General features: G+C 40.4%; 1 protein-coding gene, 1 non-coding gene and 1 pseudogene across 2 annotated transcripts; all 3 read right to left on the bottom strand.

Annotated features, from left to right (window-relative positions):
• Nucleotides 1-939: 939 nt before the first annotated feature.
• Nucleotides 940-1,012, bottom strand: TRNAK-UUU. The gene has a single exon. It is a non-coding gene; the product is annotated as a tRNA-Lys (tRNA).
• A 1,171-nt stretch (nt 1,013-2,183) lies between these two features.
• LOC121795407 (receptor-like cytoplasmic kinase 176) lies at nt 2,184-4,434 on the bottom strand. The gene is made up of 6 exons (XM_042193934.1): nt 4,060-4,434; nt 3,584-3,912; nt 3,325-3,460; nt 3,099-3,241; nt 2,891-3,014; nt 2,184-2,805 (listed from the first exon to the last, which is right to left on the bottom strand). The coding sequence occupies exons 1-6, from the start codon at nt 4,115-4,117 to the stop codon at nt 2,381-2,383; spliced, it is 1,215 nt and encodes a 404-aa protein (XP_042049868.1). The 5' UTR covers nt 4,118-4,434; the 3' UTR covers nt 2,184-2,380.
• A 13,831-nt stretch (nt 4,435-18,265) lies between these two features.
• LOC121793359 lies at nt 18,266-21,754 on the bottom strand (annotated as a pseudogene).
• Between the last annotated feature and the right edge of the window lie 707 nt (nt 21,755-22,461).

Here is a 22,461-nt window from a genome sequence, read left to right as displayed (position 1 = left end):
TGACTAATTGGGTGGGTGGTCTGTTTAATTACTGATATACATGGTATAACAAAGAAAAATTAAAACATGGCAGTAATTAGTCAACACCCAATTGAAATGAAAGCCTAAATTTGAAGAAGTTTACAATTAGATTGAAGGGTTTATAATATTATGAATATTACCAGAGGCATTTTGGCCAAACATTAAGCTGCACTGGGGGACCTTCCTTGATTGAGATTAGGTGTGGGTAGATACGGTATACCTTACCAAAACCACCATACCGTATACCTTATCGTAAATTCGGTATATGAAAAAATCATACCTTTACCTTACCAAAATTTTCGGTATACGTACTTCGGTATACCTTATTTTCGGTATAGCAAATTTTCATACCGATACCATACCGAAGTTCGATATACCTTACTTTCAACATCAATGAAAATAGAATATTTGAGTTTTTAAAATATTATGTATATTTTATAATTTTAAAAATATGTTAAATATATTTTATTCATAATTAACTATATTTCACAACATATTTTAATAATTTTAAAATATATAAAATATATAAAACATATATTATATATAATTATATTTATATTTTACGGTATATACCTTAATTTACTGTATATACCTTAATTTACTGTATATACCGAATATCGGTATGTCACGGTATACCGCAGTATATGAAAATTCATACCGTTACCTTACCGAAAGTCACCGAAATCTTTCGGTTAGATATCATACCGTACCGAAAGTCACGGTATACCGAACATTCGGTATTTTTGGTATTTTTTCGGTACGATAAGGTCTGTATTTCTGTAATTTTTCCTAGCCCTAATTGAGATGAGTGTACATTCGTGAATTAATGCGTTCTTGGATATACAGAAATATCCTTTTTCTTTTCTTCCCACTCCTTCGGAAATAATTAAAAGAGGAGGAGATTATGTCCAAAAATATCGCCGTCTGTGGGAATCGAACCCACGACCACGTGGTTAAAAGCCACGCGCTCTACCAGCTGAGCTAAGACGGCTTGTCTCATTATAATCTAACTATATTATAAAAGTAAATACAGGGACTATATAATCAATAACACACGCATACTATAGGTATCTTGATTTCGAGAATTGCGTTCGTTCTGTTTGAAGTAATTTGGAATAGTTTGAATGGAATATACTAAAAAATACTACTACAATGTTAAACTCTAAGTAGAAGTAGGATGACAACCCCAACCATACTACATAACTCATCTTTCTAGTAGAATGACCTCCAATCATACTTCTATCTTATCTAAATTGTCATTTTTTTCGGCAGTAGCACTGTAGCTACTGAAAATTGCAGTCGGATCCTTCATGGTTGTGTATTTTTGAATAGAGGCAAGGAAACTTAATATACATGTAAGTCCAACACATACTACTGAAGGCATATATAGTAGTAAACCATCCACTAAATGTGTATGACACGGGATTTTGCTTTATACAAAACTAGATCTTAATACATATAAATAACCACTATATTTATATTTTGAATTAAGTATTCCTATAATAGGGGTGGAAACTTGTGCTTGTTGTTCTTGTTTAATGAATGAGATAGTTTTAATAATAAATAAAGTATAACACTAGGAATCCTGCGCAGATTGTTATCACTAGTGGAGGTTATATATTTTGTACAACTACAACCTAACCACTGGATAAGCGAAGACTAATTCGACGCCTCATTTTCCAACTGATTGTGATGTCTCACCTCGCATTATTAACTAACTCATTTCTAGAACATGCATTGTTCTTCTTGTTTGACACCTTTTTCTATCTATTGTCAAATTATGGCTGACCCTCTTTTCTTCTCTATCGATAAATATTAAAAGGTTCCTAATAAAGATGCAAGCAATATTTATGCTGTCTTTCCTACTTCCACTCCCACAACACCGTCAAAACTTCAAATCCCATTAGGCAATGGATGACATTTGAATATTCAAATCTCTTGCCACTAATTCACAGATTCAAATGAAGACTTGGTTGGCTCACCATCATTCTACATGGACTTTTATGCATTTTTAGTATTTATTGAAGAATTTTAAATACAATAATAGATTATGGTTTGACCAAGAATTTGCATGTTTAAATGCATCTCAGTTACTACTTGGTAGAGTAAAGAGTAATTGATGTTGTCAACTAAAACCTTAGGCATTGCCACAGAATTGGAGATTTTTAGATATCTAAGCAACAGCACATCAAAATCTTTTGATAAAATGAAAATTACAAGATACATATATGTAGAAGATATTTTAATATTACAGCATGTATATCATCAACCAGAAGAAGCTCAAAAATCTAAGTTCACTACAGAAGTTCAACACATGCATTACAGGAACACACCAAAAAAACAGATTATTTACAAGCATCTATGCATAAAGAGCAGGTCTTGGATAAGCAGGCGCTCCAGCACTGGTCTTGCAGGACTTAGGTCCGGCATTTGAATTTGATTGGCGTCGCCTATTCAGGCCATGATCTTTTTCCTCCTTTGAGTCGAGGAGCTGTTCCAAAGCTATTATTACCTCATCCATAGTAGGCCTAGTTCTGGGATCCATATATATGCATTGGAGAGCAAGGGTGGCTGCCTTTAAGGCTAGATCAACTGTGTATTGCCCTTCAATGCGGCTATCCATCACACGGGATATTCTGCGCTTGTTTGTCAGGTAAGGTTTCGCCCACTCCACCAGACTATGCTCCCCCATCGGCCGATTCTTGTCTATAGCTTTCCTACCAGTTAGAATCTCCAGGAGCACCACTCCAAAGCTGTATACATCGCTCTTGGTGGTTAAGTGGCCTATAAATGCAAAGGAATTAAGTATGGAAAGAAACAAAGACATCAAAGCAAGGTAATTTTGAATGAGATAGTATATGATCCATACCTGTGGATAGATACTCCGGTGCAGCATATCCATAAGTACCCATTATCCGAGTGGAGACATGACTCTTGTCACCAGTTGGCCCATCTCTAGCCAGTCCGAAATCAGAGAGTTTGGCATTGTAGTTCTGCTAGCATAAAAAGCCCCCAGAAAATGAGAATACAAGCGAAAGAGAGGCAAATGGAAACAAAAATAGTCGAAAAATGATGACCGAATCAAGCAAGATATTAGAAGTCTTGAAGTCCCGGTATATCACTTGTGTTTCAGCATTGTGAAGGAAGGCAAGGCCCCTCGCTGCACCCAGAGCAATTTTCACTCTTATGCGCCACGACAGCGGCTGGAAGTAAGATCCTCCTAATTCATAATAAAATCATCCATCATTAAAGTTGCATAAATAAGAATTTATATTAGAAAGATGATGTCAAATATGAACTCACTCCTGAATAGATGATTCTCCATGCTTCCTTTTGGCATGAACTCATACACCAAAAGTCTGTGGTCATCCTCTAAGCAGTAGCCAATTAATTTCATGAGATTTGGATGACGCAGCTGCCCAAGATAGTTGATTTCCGCCTATCAATTCAAATGAAGGACGTCAATGAAAATATATCTGCATACAAAACGAAGCACAAGAATTTGTGCAGAAAATTAAAGGCAAAGAATTGGAGGGGAGTTGAAATATGTTGAAATACATACCAACCATTCCTTGTGACCCTGCCAGCCCTCTTGGTTAAGCCTCTTGACAGCAACAGCCATGCTACAGCCAGGCCTTGATGCTGCGAGAGAATGCTCATCCATCCAACCTTTGAATACAGAACCAAAACCTCCTTCCCCTAACATGCTGTCGGGGCGAAAGTTTCGAGTGGCAGCCTTGAGATCGCTGAACGCAAAGCTTTTCATGTTGGAGGACTGCAATATCTCACCTTCACTCCGAGGAGTTGGAGGTATGGAAGCAGAGGATCTCTTGCTACTCGAACTGCTTAACTCGGTCCCATCTCCGCTTATCATTTTAGACGAGGTTGCACCTATCAACAACCATTTTATATCATACTATAATTTGAGAAACTCTCTTCAACAGATTCAAGATAATAGTATCAATTTGCAAAAGCACAAACACATACTAAAAAAAAAAGGATTTTACATAAGAAAAAAGAAAGCATTTGAGCATGTACCTGTGGTGGTATGAAAAGGGCTCTCAGCCTTTATCTGATTGCTCAAACAGATCCCCATTTTATGCAGCTCAAAGCCAAGCCTCAAGATCACATTTTTGGTGAGTGTAACATGCTCTCGACCGAACTTCAATACCAGCGCTAGATCCAATGTAAAATCCCTCGATTTTCTTGTTTTCTCTGTCTTAAATAAGGTTTCAGCTGCCAACCACACAAGTTATTAGTTCAAACCAGATGCTCTTGACTGTAATGGGAGAGATGGATTAAGGGATCTTCAGCTTTTTTTATGTTAAAAATGAGAAATTAAAACAATACATGTAGAAGGGGAAATGGAATTGAAATTTTGAGAGGGGGGTTGGTGGATTATATTGGCGGTTGGATGAGTTGGTTGTACATGAAGAAGCCTTTTTTATTTTTGTAGTAGTAATAAAGATTGACTTTCTGCTTGTGACAAGATAGCCCAAGTCAACATTGAGGTAGCTAGTGCGGTACTATGGTATGCTAGTTGTTTCACTCGTCACTTTTTAATTCATACTCCTATAATTTTGTTAAATTAATAGTGCAACAAATATAATTCAACATTCGAATTTCAAAATCTAGGAAAGTCAATTTTCAAGGAAAGTCGCTTTTGGTTTATGATTTGAATGGTGAGTGGAATTTATAGGAAAGTATGTAAGTGGTATACTGATATACACTGCTTAAAGTGTAAAAATCATGGATTAAATATGCCCGGTCAATGGTTTTGACCAAAGAATAAATGTGACGAGACATTTAATTTTGTGAAATTAAATGATATAGCGTCGATCTACATTTTACGTAGATAAATGTAGTATATTCACTTTCTCAAATCCGATTTCCGATGAGTGAGAAATAGTGGATTAAAGTTGGGCATAATTAGCTTTTAATTAAAGCTTGGAGCATGTGCTTAGGGAATAATTAACTAGTGTTAATTATCCCACATTGGAAGATTAATACATCTTTAATGTGTTTAAATTAAGTGACTTTATGTTACTTAATAATTATAGTGGATCAAGATGGGTGAAAAAGCCCACGCGCGCGCCGCCGCCGCCCGCCCCGCCCGAGCCCGTGGGCGTGGGCGCGGGCCGCGGGCCTCGGGCCCGAGCCCGAGCCCGAGCCCGAGCCCGAAATCCACACGCTCCACACACGGATGGCACACTCCTGCCACACGCCTGTAACCGACGTCGGTTACGAATTGGCCATGATGAGCCTTCAATGGCTGGTTGACCCTGCATGGTGGCTTGGCCTATAAATAGGCTAGCCATACCACTGCATTAGGACACAACACATACAAGCATTCTCTGCATAAGCTCTCTCCCTCTCTCTGCATTGTCTTTCTGTCGAAGCTCTGCTCTCTCCTCCATCCAGTTCGCCGGAGCTCTAGTGATTGCGGTGCTGCATCAATAGAGACGTAGCCGTTTTACCTTTGGGGACGACACGCCAAACCGAAGAGCACTACCGGGGCGTATCTCGTCTTGCGGGAAGAGGCCTCCTCGACTCGGCTAAACTTAGTTCACGGTTCTTTGTTTCGAATTCTTACGTTGTAATTTCATTTAGTTCAGTTTCTCCTTTTCTTTCTTTTGGGTTGTATTACGCCCGGTTTTGTTATCTCTTGTAATCACCAGAAACCAACAATCGCAAGACGAGATAACTTGCCTTTGAAGGGATTTGGACCTTTTAAACTGAACTAAAAACTTTCGAAACTTAATCCTTTGCTGGAGATGTCGACGGAATCCAACACTGCTGCTGCCACCACCACCTCCGCCATTCCCTCCACCATGGCGACCACTGGACCGGTCAACATTTCATCGATTCCCTCGATGATGCCAACCCCCGGCTTCCCAGCTGCCTCATCCACCGTCCCTTGGGTTTGGGACAACCCCTTCGGGGCGTCCACTGGTTCCACCTTTGGTGGTTCGGTTGGTTCCACTTATAGTGGTTCCTTCGGATCCTTTAATGGATCGAGTGTTGGTGCCTTCGGGCTCAATACTGGTGTTGGATCTTCCGGGATCAACACGAATGTGGGGGGCACTATGCCCAACACGAACATGGGGGGCTCTATGCCCAACCAAGTTGTTGGCTCCTTCGGGGGCAACGGAATTGGTTCCTTCAATGGACCAAGTGCGGCACCTATGGCACCAAGAATGATGCCACCCGCCGAGAAGCCACCAAAGTTTGGAGGATCTGACTTCAAGCGGTGGTACCAGAAGATGTTGTTCTACTTGACAACATTGGGCGTCGCCAACTTCCTCATGGAGAACGAGCCGCCCGCACCAAGCGACCAAGAGACTAGGCTCGAAGTCATGGCAGATTATGAAGCTTGGAGGAAAGGAGATTACCTTTGTAAAAATTTCATTCTAAGTGCTTTAGATGATAGTTTGTACAATGTATACTCCAATGTAACCACATCTAAACAAATGTGGGAAAACCTAGAAAAGAAGTATAGCATAGATAATCCTGCAGGGACGGAGCAAGTTGTAGCTTCCAAATTTATGGACTACAAAATGGTCGACTCTCGACCCGTCATGGAGCAAGTCCAAGAGCTCCAAATGATCATCCACTCATTAGTGGCTGAAGGGATGACCTTGCCCGACAAATTCCTAAGGTGCACGATCATTGACAAGCTCCCTCCAAGTTGGAAGGACTTCAAGAGTTATCTCAAGCACAAGCGAAAGCAGATGACCCTTGAAGACTTGATCGTGAAGTTGCGCATCGAGGCCGACGTGCGCAAAAGTGATCAAAAGGCTAAGGGATTCACCCCAAATGAAGCCAAGGCCAATCTGTTGGAGCGGGGCGGACCCTCCAACAAACGCCCTCGCCCAAACCGTCCAAATGACAAGGGGAAGGGAAAGCAGTCTTCAAAGAAGTTTGAAGGCGACTGCTACAAATGTGGCAAACCGGGCCACTTTGCCAAAGACTGTCGCAGCAAGAAGAAGAAGCCGGCAGCCCACGTCGTTGAGAAGGAGTTCAAGGACTGGGATGAGAACGACCTCATTGCAGTGGTCACTGAAGAGGTTAACCTTGTTGATAACAAGGGAGGCTGGTACATCGACACCGGCGCTACTGCTCATGTTTGCTCCGACAGGAGCAAGTTTGCCTCCTACACGGCTGTTGAAGGAAGGAAAATCAACATGGGGAATCAAGCATCGTCTGAAATCCTCGGCGTTGGCAACGTGATTCTCATGATGACGTCTGGCGTCACAATCACTTTGAAGGATGTGCTGCATGTCCCGGACATCCGCAAGAACCTAGTGTCAGGATCAATACTAGTTAATAAGGGGTTTAAACTTGTATTTGAGTCCGATAGGTTTGTCTTGTATAAGTTTGGAAAATCCCTCGGAAAAGGTTATGTAACCGATGGGCTTTTCAAGCTTAGTGTAGCAACTCGCAGTGTTGCAAAGCCATTGGCGAATAATAATAAAGCATCTACTTCCTCTTATTTGACCGAGTCTTCAAATTTGTGGCATTGTAGATTGGGACATGTAAATTCAAAAGCCATTAAAAGATTAGTAAATTTGGATTTACTAAAGGCTAATGAATTGGATATCCAAGATAAATGTGAAATTTGTCTTGAAGCAAAAATGACTAAGTTGCCGTTTCACTCGGTTGAACGAAGCACAAAACCCCTTGAATTAATTCACACGGATGTATGTGATTTAAAGATGGTGCAAACTAGAGGTGGTAAAAAGTACTTTATCACTTTCATAGATGATTGCACAAGGTATTGCTACATTTATCTTTTAAGAAGCAAAGATGAAGCAATAGAAGCTTTCAAAAATTATAAGAACGAAGTTGAGAATCAACTTGGTTGTAAAATCAAATCGATTCGAAGCGATAGAGGAGGCGAATATGTAGCCCCGTTTGAGGAGTTATGCAACGCAAGTGGTATAATTCATCACACAACTGCTCCATATTCACCACAATCTAATGGTGTTGCAGAACGCAAAAATCGAACTCTAAAAGAGATGATGAATGCACTGCTACTAACTTCAGGATTACCACATAACATGTGGGGGGAAGCTGTTTTGACAGCCAACTATATCTTGAATAAGATCCCTCTCAAAGGAAAAGATGTCACTCCTTATGAGTTGTGGAAGGGAAGGAAGCCATCCTACAAATACCTCAAAGTGTGGGGGTGTTTGGCAAAGGTGATGGTTCCTCCGCCCAAAGAAGTTACAATCGGACCTAAGACGGTTGATTGCATCTTCATTGGATATGCACTTAACAGTAGTGCATATCGATTTGTTGTTCACAAGTCTGAAATATCGACTATCACAGTAGGAACAACAATTGAGTCGAGGAATGCTGTATTTCTCAAAAATACATTTCCTTGCAAAGACAAGGAAAAAGTCTCAACCAATTCTGAGACAAGAATTGAAGAAGCCACTAGTTCTAAACAAGTGGAAGAAGAAGCCACTAGTTCTAAATCAGCGGATGAGGAACCTAAATCGCGCAAGCGTTCAAGGCCCGATCCGAATGATACAGTACTAAGACGTGGTAATAGGGTCAGAACGCCAAAAACATTTGATCCTGACTACATTGCTTTTATGCTAGATGAAGAACCGACATCTATAAAAGTAGCTTTCGATGGCCCAGACGGGTTGCATTGGAAAGAAGCTGTTCAAAGCGAAATTGATTCAATTTTGCTAAACCACACGTGGGTGTTGGTTGATCTACCTGAAGGTGCAAAACCTCTAGGTTGCAAATGGGTCCTTAAAAGGAAATTTAAGGCCGATGGAACAGTTGATAAGTATAAAGCCCGACTAGTAGTAAAGGGTTTTAAACAAAAGGAAGGACATGACTTTTTCGATACATACTCACCTGTAACGAGGATTACTTCCATCCGCGTGCTTCTCGCGATTGCTGCATTGCACAATCTTGAGATTCACCAAATGGATGTAAAGACCGCGTTTCTGAATGGTGAACTCAAAGATGAAATCTATATGGAACAACCTGAAGGTTTTGTAGTACCTGGACAAGAGAAAAAGGTCTGCAAACTGGTTAAATCCCTCTATGGATTGAAACAAGCGCCATTGCAATGGCACTTGAAGTTTGATAATGTGATGTTATCAAATGGGTTTAAAATCAACGAGTGCGACAAATGTGTCTACATCAAGAGCACTAATAACGGTCATGTTATAGTGTGTCTCTACGTTGATGATATGTTAATCTTGGGTAGCAACACTCAAGTAATTAACGATACAAAGGCCATGTTAAAGAGAAACTTTGACATGAAAGACATGGGTCTAGCCGATGTAATTCTTGGAATGAAGATTCTAAGAACGAATGATGGAATCATCTTAACACAATCACATTATGTTGAGAAGATATTGAATAAATTCAAAGCCTATTATGGCGCGCCGGTTAAAACTCCAATTGAACTCGACGTTCACTTGAGCAAAAACAAAGGCGAGCCCGTTGCTCAAGAAGAGTATGCACGGGTCATCGGGTGCATTATGTACTTGACTAATTGCACTCGACCTGACATTGCTTGTGCCGTGAACAAGTTAAGTCGTTACACGAGCAATCCAAGCAAAGAGCATTGGAGAGCTCTTGTGAGGGTTTTGAGATATCTAAAACATACTCAAAATCATGGGCTACTCTTCTCGAGATACCCCCCGGTACTTGAAGGGTACTGTGATGCCAATTGGATATCTGATAATAGAGACTCACTTTCGACAAGTGGATACGTCTTTACTATTGGGGGTGGTGCTGTATCGTGGAAATCCACAAAACAGACCTGTATAGCCCGATCAACAATGGAATCGGAGTTCATTGCTTTGGATAAGGCTGGTGAGGAAGCCGAGTGGCTTAAGAACTTCCTTGAAGACATTCCATGTTGGTCTAAGCCAGTGCCACCAGTGCTGATCCACTGCGATAGCCAAGCAGCTATTGGAAGGGCAAACAATGGCTTCTATAACGGTAAGTCTCGACATATACGTCGACGACATAACACCGTGAGACATTTGATCACAACAGGGGTGATTACAATTGACTATGTGAAGTCAATAGATAATCTAGCGGATCCGCTAACCAAAGGGTTAAACCGTGATCAAATGAATAAGTTGCTAGAGGGAATGGGTTTGAAATCCACAAACTAAAGAATTATCATAGTGGTAACCCAACCATGATGACTGGAGATCCCAAGAACTTGGTTCAAAGGGACAACTAAGCTATGAGAGTTCAAGAGAAACACTCAACTATATCTATTCCCTAAGAGCAATAGAGTGTTGGAGAACTTGCCTTGTGGTAAAGGCTAAGTCTATGACTTTTAATGATTCTTAAGGATCTCAAAGAGATGGAGTTCTCAAAGAGACCAAGTATGGCAAGGTACTTGACTAAGAATCACCTATGTAAGTGCGAAGTGTGGTCGCTTCATAAAACGTACTTATGAATCCAAAGTGGTGTCCAAGACCGCAATGGACACAAAACGTGAGAACGGATGAGGTTGAGGTGTTTAAGCGTTAACACCATTGTCTCGGTGCACGCCGTGGGGGATTAGTTCAAAGCATCGCGCTACTGTGTATCCGATGGTGTCGACTATGGAGGGTTCAAAGTCAACAACTACCTATCCTTATGCTTATATACCTCTCGAGGGTTGAGCTTATGTCTGCATGCATATGCATTTGGCTATTTCCACTCATGTGGGGGATTATAAAAATCATGGATTAAATATGCCCGGTCAATGGTTTTGACCAAAGAATAAATGTGACGATACATTTAATTTTGTGAAATTAAATGATATAGCGTCGATCTACATTTTACGTAGATAAATGTAGTATATTCACTTTCTCAAATCCGATTTCCGGTGAGTGAGAAATAGTGGATTAAAGTTGGGCATAATTAGCTTTTAATTAAAGCTTGGAGCATATGCTTAGGGAATAATTAACTAGTGTTAATTATCCCACATTGGAAGATTAATACATCTTTAATGTGTTTAAATTAAGTGACTTTATGTTACTTAATAATTATAGTGGATCAAGATGGGTGAAAAAGCCCACGCGCGCGCCGCCGCCGCCGCCCGCCCCGCCCGAGCCCGAGCCCGAGCCCGTGCTCGTGCTCGTGCTCGTGGGCGTGGGCGTGGGCGTGGGCGTGGGCGCAGGCCTCGTGCCCGGGCCCGAGCCCGAGCCCGATCCCGATCCCGATCCCGATCTCGATCTCGATCTCGATCTTGATCTTGGACTTGGACTTGGATCTTGGCAATTGGTCTTTGGGTGGTCTTTGGGCTTGGGGCTTGGCCCAAACTATTCTTTTTGGACCACCGCCGAGTCAGCAATCCAAGTGGCTTGACACGTCGTCAAGCGAGGCACAGTCACGGGTGCCACGTGAGAAATCCACACGCTCCACACACGGATGACACACTCCTGCCACACGCCTGTAACCGACGTCGGTTACGAATTGGCCATGATGAGCCTTCAATGGCTGGTTGACCCTGCATGGTGGCTTGGCCTATAAATAGGCTAGCCATACCACTGCATTAGGACACAACACATACAAGCATTCTCTGCATAAGCTCTCTCCCTCTCTCTGCATTGTCTTTCTGTCGAAGCTCTGCTCTCTCCTCCATCCAGTTCGCCGGAGCTCTAGTGATTGCGGTGCTGCATCAATAGAGACGTAGCCGTTTTACCTTTGGGGACGACACGCCAAACCGAAGAGCACTACCGGGGCGTATCTCGTCTTGCGGGAAGAGGCCTCCTCAACTCGGCTAAACTTAGTTCACGGTTCTTTGTTTCGAATTCTTACGTTGTAATTTCATTTAGTTCAGTTTCTCCTTTTCTTTCTTTTGGGTTGTATTACGCCCGGTTTTGTTATCTCTTGTAATCACCAGAAACCAACATAAAGAAGGCCCCCAAATCTATGCTAAGATACCTTAGAGCATCAGCAATGGGGACGGATATCCCGGCGGACATCCCGGCAGACACCAAAAACACCTTCTGCCACGTCATAAGGACATCTCACTGCACTGTCATGTCATAAGGACATCCCACTGCACAATAGCGGATATCCTCAAGGACATCCCGCCAGACAAAAACAATAAAAATTCACCAAATTTACCAAATTAAATAATTTAAGGAATTAAAATTTCGACACGAATACGGACGGAGAAAGTGCAATAATAATTTCATTAAATAAAAAAAATACAATTCAACAAAAAAAATTAAACAAATTACATTATAAATATCAACGTGCACCCTTCCGCGTCGATAGCTCTTGAATTATATCGTTCTGGAGTCGAATCGAATATGAGCTTCTTGTTGGCGTATGTCGGCAAATGCACGGACCCGATCGACATCTCCATGGGGTATCCACATACGTACAATGGCAGTGGTCACGCCGTGGCTTGGACCGACAACATCAACATCATTATTGGTCCAATCAGTCAGTGTTGGACCTTCATTTTCGACAATCATGTTGTGCATGATAATACATGCGTACATGACATCAGCGATGCTGTCGATATACCACAGTCGTGTTGGACCCTTCACTGCCGCCCATCAAGCCTGTAGCACACCAAATGCCCGCTCCACATCCTTGCGCGATGCCTCCTGACGTTGCGCAAAGTAGATCTTCTTTTCTTCTACTGGGCATCTGATCGTCTTCACAAAGATGGGCCACATAAGGTATATCCCATCTGCCAAATAGTAGCTCATATCGTGCTGGTTGCCGTTGGTGACAAAACTGACAGTCGCACCAACGCCCATGCACTGCTCGTTGAAAATGGGCGACGACTGGAGGACGTTGATGTCGTTGTTCGACCCGACTACTTCAAAATACACATGCCAAATCCATAGCCGGTAGTCAGCTACGGCTTCGAGGATCATACAATCTATGGGATTCTTGCCTTTGAAGCCGGTAGTGTACACCCCTTTCCAGGCGGCGGGGCAGTTCTTCCATTCCCAATGCATACAATCTATGTTGCCCAACATTCCCGGAAACCCGTGCTGATTCCCGTGCATATCCATCAAAGTCTGGCAGTCTTCGGGGGTAGGCTTCCGAAGACACCTATCCCTGAATATCTCAATAACGCCCTCCCAAAAATACTTCAGACAATCGCGGCAGTCGTCTCGCCGATGTGGAGGTACTCGTCGAACATGTCGGCCTCTCCTCCGTATGCCAGCTGCCTGATTAAGGCAGTGCACTTCTGTATGGACGTGTGACCGGGTTTACCACACGCATCCTCCCTCAACCTGAAATACTCGAATCGACGCTCTAAAGCGCTTATGATACTCATAAATAGCAGACGATGCATCCTAAAACGTCGCTGGAATAAGTTATCTCCAAACCGCGGCTCCGGAGCAAAGTAGTCCTCGTACAACCGACGGTGTGCAGCGAGATGGTCCCGGGGTACTACAGCTCAACGATGGATGGGGCGAGGTACCACCGGCTGCAGCTGCTGCTGCAAGTGTTCTTGTATCAAACGATTTACCTCGGCGGACGTATAAGCCCGCACTTGTTCATTAATTCGCCGCCTTATCTCAGCAGCATCCCCACCACTACCACCCGAACCACTGCCACCCGCACCACTACCACTACCACTAGCCATTTTGGATATACCAATAGAAACGTAGAGAGAGAGAAGAGAAACTCGTTAATACAAGTGGTGCGAATGAAATGAAGTTCAACGAGCCGTATATATAGAGTTTTTTTTAATCGAAAATCGGGACGTCCGCTGGGACGTCCGTCGCAATGTCAGGTGTCACAACGGACGTCGGCGGATACCTCACGTCCGCCGGGGACGTCCGCATCCGTCTCTCCCGACTCAATGGCTGACGTCCCGTGCGGACGCCCGGCACACCGGTCCGACGTCCGTCGGGACATCCGCCATTACTAATGCTCTTAGTGTGTGAAATTCCGGAGTTGTTTACCAATAGCCAGAACCTATCATTTTAATGAATACTCTCAAGGAAAATATGATTCGATTAATTCATAATCTATAATTGGGATATAGTATACAGGCTGCTGACTGGACATAAATCCTCAAAAATGGAGGTTTATGATTTATTAGCATTTCTGACAGTCAACTCGGAGTCTAAGAGAGAGTCTAAATACTCCATAATTAAGGACCAAGAATTTACTAGTGTATGTATAAGTTACATTATTTTATTAATTAAAAAAACACTGTTTTAATGAAATATTACTATGAATCAACCACCACAGGTTTCAATTACTAGAATAGTGGAGATTGAAAAGTCGGGGGTGGCGGTGACAAGAAATAATTTACAATAACGGTTGATTTGTTGCCAACCTTAGCAAAAAGTAAATGCGGTTTACAAGTTAATCATTAAATTAACGTTTTTGTGGAAGCTGGACGAAAATAATGTTACACGTGATTACGACTCCCTTGCAAGGCCATTCAAATTTGTGGATTGCACCGCATTTGAAGTGCCAAACGAGGTGTGGTCGAGTTCGCGAGAAAATATTTCCTAATCTAGACATGCTATGGTGGCAATATGAGGTGGTGTGCCCGCCAATACTTCTTTAACATGTAGAACTCAAAATTGACTCATCTTTTATGCGTGGAAACTTCCCAAATACTTGAGATTTAAACTAATATTTAATATTCTAATATTAACATATTCTATCACGCTGTGTTTAAGTCTTTTTCTAATAAATTTAAAAATAGTATCTAATCTTACAACAATTTTATAATTATGTCAATAAATCAAATTAGATGGTTTTTAATATTTTATGAATTTAATATGCAATATTTTATTAAAATCATAATCATATCTCTCAATCGATATTAATATCAAATTTTTCCTTTTTTTCCTCTTCAACTTTTCTTATCATATTCATTATTATTTATATAGTTTGAATTAATAATTTATTAAAATTTAATTAAATCGTATCTCAATTTCACCGGATATTAATTGTATGGAGAGGGGTCAAACTCATTTATGGTTTTTTATTTGAAAGATTGAATTGGGATATAATTCAATTAAATTTTAATGAATTATTAATTTTCATTAAAAATAATAATAAATATTAAATATTAAGACAAGAAAAAGTGAGGAGAAAAAAATAATGGACAAATGTGATACTAATATCAAGACATAATTAAGATTTTAATGAAATATTGTATATTAAATTTGTAAAACATTAAAAATCATCTAATTTGATTTAAGGACTTAATTATAAAATTTTGTAAGTTTGAATATCATTTTATAATTTATTAAATTTCAAAATATTAGTATTAGAAAAAGCCTCAACCATGACAAGATGGAACATGTCAATAGTAGTAGTAGTTTACATCTAATTTGGAAAGTTTCCATATGCAAAATGTGAGTCAATTTAGAGTTCCACGTGTCAAACAAATATTGATGGGGCATATTTTCTCTGAGTTCGGGTGATATCTAGACTAGTGAATATTTTCTCCGAGTTCGGGTGATATCTGATGTTTTTTATTTGCATACAGAGATATAATTCAAAACAAAAAGGAAAATACATTGAAGATGACTGCAAAATTGAAGGATAAATCATAATGGATAATTGAGTCGAGAAGTCATATTTCCACGAGACAAGGTACAACACAATAGTGCTCCATGTTCAAGTGAGTCATCTCAAAAGATAAACAATTATGTCTCTAATATGGCTGCACCTCCGGTGAACTAGAAGAGGTGAAGGCGGAGCTTCACAATTAAGGATGCAGAGAACTTTTCATATGCTTTGGCCATTGAGATACGCAAGGTGTATAGAATGCACGAGATGACTATCATTTTTATAGGTCAAGTTTACTGCATGTGAAGCTTATTGGAGCCAATACAGATTCTAATATGCCATTATGACCGGCATGTAATGGTCGGGAGTTGCAAATTTTCACATCAAGGTTGTAAGACGTGTGCAAATCAAGATGCATGTGGACATGCACTGCGCCGTTGGTCTTTCTAGGGACGTATTGGACGACTTTGTGTGCACGCATGAGCCCAATGCATGAATTGAGTCATGTCCACTTGGGTATTATTGGGCTATAAGTCTAATGCAAAGTTGGATTATTTCGTTGCCTGAGCTATATTTAATTTGGTTAATTTTATGGTCTAAAAAGATTTAGTTGAACATGAACTAAGCCAAGTCCCATGCCCGATAACTAAGTCCAAACACCAATTGCCAAAATTCAAATTGCAAATCCAACGCCTCGACTAAATTAATGTATATAATATTAAGCATGCATAATTAACTTTCTTTTACTTTTGACTTGTTAATAGGAGGCGTTGATGGCAGAGAAGTGAGATTTGCAAGAAAGGGGCGGCGCCATTTCTTTGTTTTTTTTTTCTTAGTTTAATTCTATTGCCTATTCACATAAAAATGAGTAGATTTTATTGGGGCCATTATAAATTACAACATCCAAACACACAAGTATAGAGAAGTGGTCGGGTACGCGATTTAAGACGCGAGTGGATCAAGCTAATTGGAAGATAACTGAACTGAGTGGATCAGTTAGCATATGTCGTTGCCACTTGATAAGACGTTCTCTCTCGTCCCCACCGCAAATATATTTATAACTCCCAAACTCGCACTACTTTAACAGTAAAACGGTAAGTACGGGGTCGATCCCACAGAGAAACCGGTGTATCGAGTGTGTGAGTAGTGAACAGAGGTCGGCTGCTGCCACGCTTTAAGTTGGGAATTTTTAAGCTACTGGATTACGCTGGGCAGAAAATAAACTATCTACTTGATCAAGACACTCATCATGCTGGAAACAAATATGGGTCAGGTAAACGACAAGTTGGAATAAAAAACTTAACTACCTAATCGTGCTACGAAACTGCGAAAACACCTTGACATTCAACATAATGAAACACTGGATCAGAGACTTAAAAGCGAAACTAAACTGGAACAGTAAACAAGATGACGAAAATAAAACAACTCCGATTTTATATTCAGAACTCCAAAACATGTACTGTGAACATGCGGAATACAAAAAAGATCGATTCTTTAACTACGGAACAACACGGAATTAAACTGAGCTAACAACTTCAGAAAATAAGAAAGCGAGTAAAGCCGAGAAGCTCTCGGTCGGAAACTTGAGACGGCGCCGAACAGATATTGAGTATTCTGTCGCACTCCCTTCGGTGGCTCTTTCTCTAACTGACCATTTCTCTAACTAAGCTATCTTCGGAACTGGAAACTAAACTAGAAAAGAAGATAAAAAGGAATATTATTTTCGAGCTCTCTTCTAAATGGTGGCACTTCCTCTATTTATAAGCTCGCCGCAACGACCTCCAACTAGATAACGATTTCGGCAGAGAATATTCGCTCACGCTAGGATCGCGCACCTCATCAATTGACACGTGCCCCTTCTTCTAGAATGCGGTGGTCCCTCAGCAATCGAGTGAGGATTCTCCCTCGTTCTTGATAACTGATTGATGATCCTATCCAACGCATCAGCTACACGTGCTTCTCTTCTAGAACGTCGTGGTCCCCGCCTAACTGCTTGATCACCCCCTTGATATTTCCACCCGATTTTTGGCCTTTTTCGCCTTTTGTACCAACTTGATCTGCCCGGCCTTGTTGCCCTTGGTCAAGCGGCATTCCTACACAATTAAGACTCGCTTTGCGCGATAAACTGATCAATTAGCATACATTTTACCCCTAAACCGATGCATGAAATAGGCCTTATCAAGAAGCATCACTTGAGTCCTCTTCTAATGCTTATAACACCATAATCCAAAACTAAGACTAAATCTACACCCTTGGATTTTGAAATGAGTGGATGAGATTAAAATTCACAAATTTCAATAAATAGTAGACAAAATATCAACAAAATGGTAATATCGTCATTATGTTATCATATGATAATTTTCGTGAGTGTTTTTTATATCAACATAGTGTATTACAAATATTAACAATATGACATGAGAATATCAACAAAAAGACAAGAAAATATCAACACATTTTTATTGATATTTTACCTACACTATATTGAGATTTTGCATATACTATATTGAGATTTTTTTTGCATTTATTGATAAAATATTCTTATCAATATGTACGAAAATTGAAATATAATATATAAAATTTCATCACTCAAACATCGTCGAAGCATATACAATTGAGATCTCGTTGTGAATCTTTAAAAATTATCTTCAATTTGATATATTTTTTGCGAATAAATAATTTAAATCGCGAGAGTTACATTAATTTAAAGTTTTGAGATGATTTTGATGAGAAATAATTGACATTAATACCCTTTAAGTTTATTTAATATTTTTTTTAATTTAAAATCTAATCCATGTGGCGTTATTTTAACCACTAGATCTCTTAATCTAATGGCTAAGATTCAATGCGCGGCAGCATGCAGCGTTGGGCTTGGTAGTAAGCCGAAACCGAAGGGAAAGAGCAGATCATAAGGGGTCACCCACATTGAGAGGAAGTTGATCAACACTCTTGAACCAAGTCCGTGGAAGCTTCCCACTAAAACCATGCACTCCATACAAAACATCAGCAACACCTCCCCGGCAGCCACGCCGCCACTAGCGCATCAATCTGCGCCATATATGCCTCCATCACCACCGGCCTCCCCGCCACCAGCACCACCACACATTTCACAGCCCCACACACGCTCTCGATGGCACTATACCCTGACTCCGGCAGCGTCAAGTTTAAGCTGTCACCACTCCCCTCTGCATAAGGCATCTCTCCCACCACCACAACCCCGTACGAGAACTTGCTACGTTTAACGTACGCAGCTTCTGGCCTTTCCACGTACACAACCTCCGTGTCAGGATCAACTGTGTTTTCTATCGCACTCAGGATGGTGGTGCCTGAAGTGATGTTGCCGCCCTTCTCCTGCCACTCGATAGTCCAACCGCTGCACTGGTACCCGATGTTGTGGGCGTGGGACCCTGCTACCAGCACCTTTGGCGCCTTCTTAGGAAGCGGTATCAGGGGCTCGTTCTTTAATAGGACTAGAGATTTCCTCACTGCTTCTCTTGCCGGTTTCCTGTGTTCTTGTTGCCAAAACCTCATTCCTCTTGCACTTGCTAACTGCATAGTTTTTAAAATGAGGGGTTTGATAAGTGATAACTCACCTCACAGCCTATATAGTGAGCCATGCTGTAATCAGCTACCGGGTTTTCGAAAAGCCCCATTGTGAACTTCACTCTGAGAATTCTCTTGACTGCATCATCAATCCGCCTCATCGGAATGGACTTGCTTCTGACTAACCAAGTTAGTCCGTTCTTGAATTCGGTATAGTTAAGCGGGATCATCACCTGGAATTTTACACCATGTCAATGCCAGCCCCGATTTAAAGAACGAGCAAGAAAATGGGAATGTCAATGCTGTAACGAACCATGTCAATGCCAGCCCCGATTCCTGCTAGTATCGAATATGTATAGTTAGCATCGGGCGGATCAGTTATCAGGTCTATGCCCTTATAATCCGAGATCACAAATCCCTGCATTGCATTAAATGGGAATGTCAAGAAAATTCAGTTTGTTGTTTCTAAAACTGAAGCACAACATGGACTTAATTTACTCTGAAGCGTAACGTTTTCTTGAGAAAACCAGTGATGAGATTTGTGTTGGCGTGCATCTTCTCTCCATTGATGCTCGAGTAGGACACCATGATAGTTGCGACGCCCTTGATTATGGAATCATGATAGGGAGACATGTTGATGCTAAGCAATTTGTGCATGCTCGTCACAGTATTGTTCATGTTGATGCCTCTGGTTGTCCCACCATCGCCAACGTAGTGTTTGGCGCATGCTGCAACCTTATCTCTGTATATATGTAACATAACCAAACCAAACCGAAACATTTTCTGATAATGCTTGTAAAACTAAGTAGTAGTAATAACTTACAGCCCATTGACATAAGGAACACCCTTGCGAGAATCAGGAGGTATCTCTCCTTGAAGTCCTACTATGATCTCAGTCATTTCTTTCACAACCTTTGGATCTTCGCTGTAGCTCTCGTAGCATCTGCCCCATCTCAGATCCCTGCAGACCTGTACAGCATGCGCAGATGCATACATATTAAGCAATTCCCTTAGAAGTGTGATAAATTGTGCTTGTTACCGCGATGCAAGTGTGCGAAAGTGTAGGGAATCCCGATGGCTCTAAGTTCAAGTGCAGTGGCAGCTCCAATTTTCTTTATTAATTCAGGATCTCGGTTCATATGTAGTCAAACTCAAATACTACAACTTTGGTGATATGGTCACTAGAAAATGTTCCAAATACACATACAAGTATGTAAAATGCTTGCCTAGTAGCACCAAGCCCAATGTTGTGGGGGAAAATAGTAGCATTATAAACAGTGTTGTGGCCATGAACTGCATCAATCCCATAAATCATCGGAATGCCAAGGCGGGTTGACAACGAGCCCTTCTGGATGTCATTCACCATATCCACCCATTTCTCAGGGGACGCCATTGGGCCTGGACCACTCCCTCCACCACTCAACACACTCCCTGGAAATAGAAACATGATAAGTATAAGGTATATGCATAAATAGAAGATACTAATAATAATGCGTTGGGCCTAATCAAATTGTAGAGAGACCTATATAGTAGTCCTTCAAAACTTGGGGTGATGCCACAGCTAGTTCAATTTGCATCATCTGCCCTATCTTTTCCTCTAAGCTCATCCTCCCTATCAAATCCTTGATTCTTCGATTCATCGGCTTTGTAGGATCTTTGTATAGTTTGTACTCTGCATCCGCTATGCCTCCCAACCAACACATCACTAGAAGCCCCATTGCAAATTTCCCCATTTTTGCCTGCATTGGCTGGCAGTGGCACACACTTTTATCATGAAAAAAATATTGAAAAAGTGAATTATGGAGTAATAGTAGTAGTAGTAGTAGTGTTTTTTAAAAGCAGAAACCTTTTTTAGTAAGATACTGATGGAATCTTCTGTGTGTGTGCATTGGTTACCACTCTAAATATCACTAGGTACATGTGATATGAGAAAACAACAATGGAGGATAAATAAACAAATAATAGCATGGAATATGAAAAATACATGTTGAGTAAAGTTGGTTGAGTTTGACATTGAAGGGAGTGAAGCATCATAATCAAAGCAAAGGGGCAGGGAATAATACGAATTGAATTAACTTAGAAGAATGTAGGTGTAGCACATTGTGAAACAAATGGACCACAATCACAGATCACATGAATCACGGGATGCCACATCTCGTTTGCTACAAAACAAGAACTAGTATATTACTATATTTATAAAGGTGCGCATATAGATAACATATAGTAGTATTTTTCAGAATATCTCAAGATCACAAATCACAACAAAACAGTGCTGGAAATAGAGTTAGATGCATTCACCAAATAAACAAAGTAGATGAACAAGAAAATGAAATAAGGTAAAGAGAGAAGAGAAATTAGTGTGCCAATTGTGTATGTTAATGATAGGGTGTGCTAGCAATTACTTATCCTCTGTTTTTATGTGGAAGAAATGCTTCAAACTTGCAGAAAAGGGCAGCCATTAAATTAAAACTTCATCAAAGCCATTAAATTTGTGTACAAAACCAACAAGCTTACTGTGTAGGTTGATGGCTACCTATATATAGTAATAGGATAGAGTGTGCTAGTAATTTTTTATCCTTTGTTTTGCTGGGAAAGAAAAGCTTCTAAGTTGCAGAAAAGGGTAGCCAACTAAAACTAAAACAACCAAAAAAATTGAGTATATCTTCATTATTGAAATCATTCCATAAGTAAGAGTGAAATGGCAAAGAAAGAAAATAAGGGGTGGAAACTAGAAAGCCAATGGAACTCACAGTTATACTTATAGCCAAGCCCTTGATAAAAGATATACCAGCAATCTCAGCTTATTTGTCTGTATAGGTGTGGTAATATAAATATATATATATATATATAGTCTCATTATTCACAAATCCACTCTTAAAGACCGAACCACCGAACCATACCAAATTAGAGTTTTTAGATCTATTTTTTTTGGATGAGAGACACAAATTTATCTATTATTTCCGCCTTCATTACGAGCCTATTTTAATTCATCCGAAGGTAAATAAGTCATACTAACATGTTACGAAGATTTAACTTCATTCTAGTAGGTTTTTACTTCATTCCAGTAGGTTTTTACTTCATTCCAGTAGGATTATTACTTCATTCCAGTACGTAAATGCGGTTTCGCCGTCGCGTGCCATTCTTTCTCTTTACAATATCTATCACCACCACCACAACGCTGATATGGTGTAATAAACACATGGAATGATGTAATAAATTATTGGAATGAAGTATGTGTAGAAGCATTTGAAGTCCTACTGGAATTATGTAAAAACCTTATCCAATGAAGTAATAACGTTTCTGAATGAAGTAATAAACGCACTTGAATAAATTGCATTTTTTAATGTAAATAAAGTAAAAACGCAGGTCAATGAATTCAAATGAAACATATGTTGAATCATTTCAAAA

The sequence above is a fragment of the Salvia splendens genome, chromosome 3 (assembly GCF_004379255.2).
Source record: "Salvia splendens isolate huo1 chromosome 3, SspV2, whole genome shotgun sequence".
Classification (NCBI taxonomy): domain Eukaryota; kingdom Viridiplantae; phylum Streptophyta; class Magnoliopsida; order Lamiales; family Lamiaceae; genus Salvia; species Salvia splendens.
The sequence above is the reverse complement of the archived record's forward strand: the minus strand, read 5'-3'. Positions and strand labels throughout refer to the sequence as shown.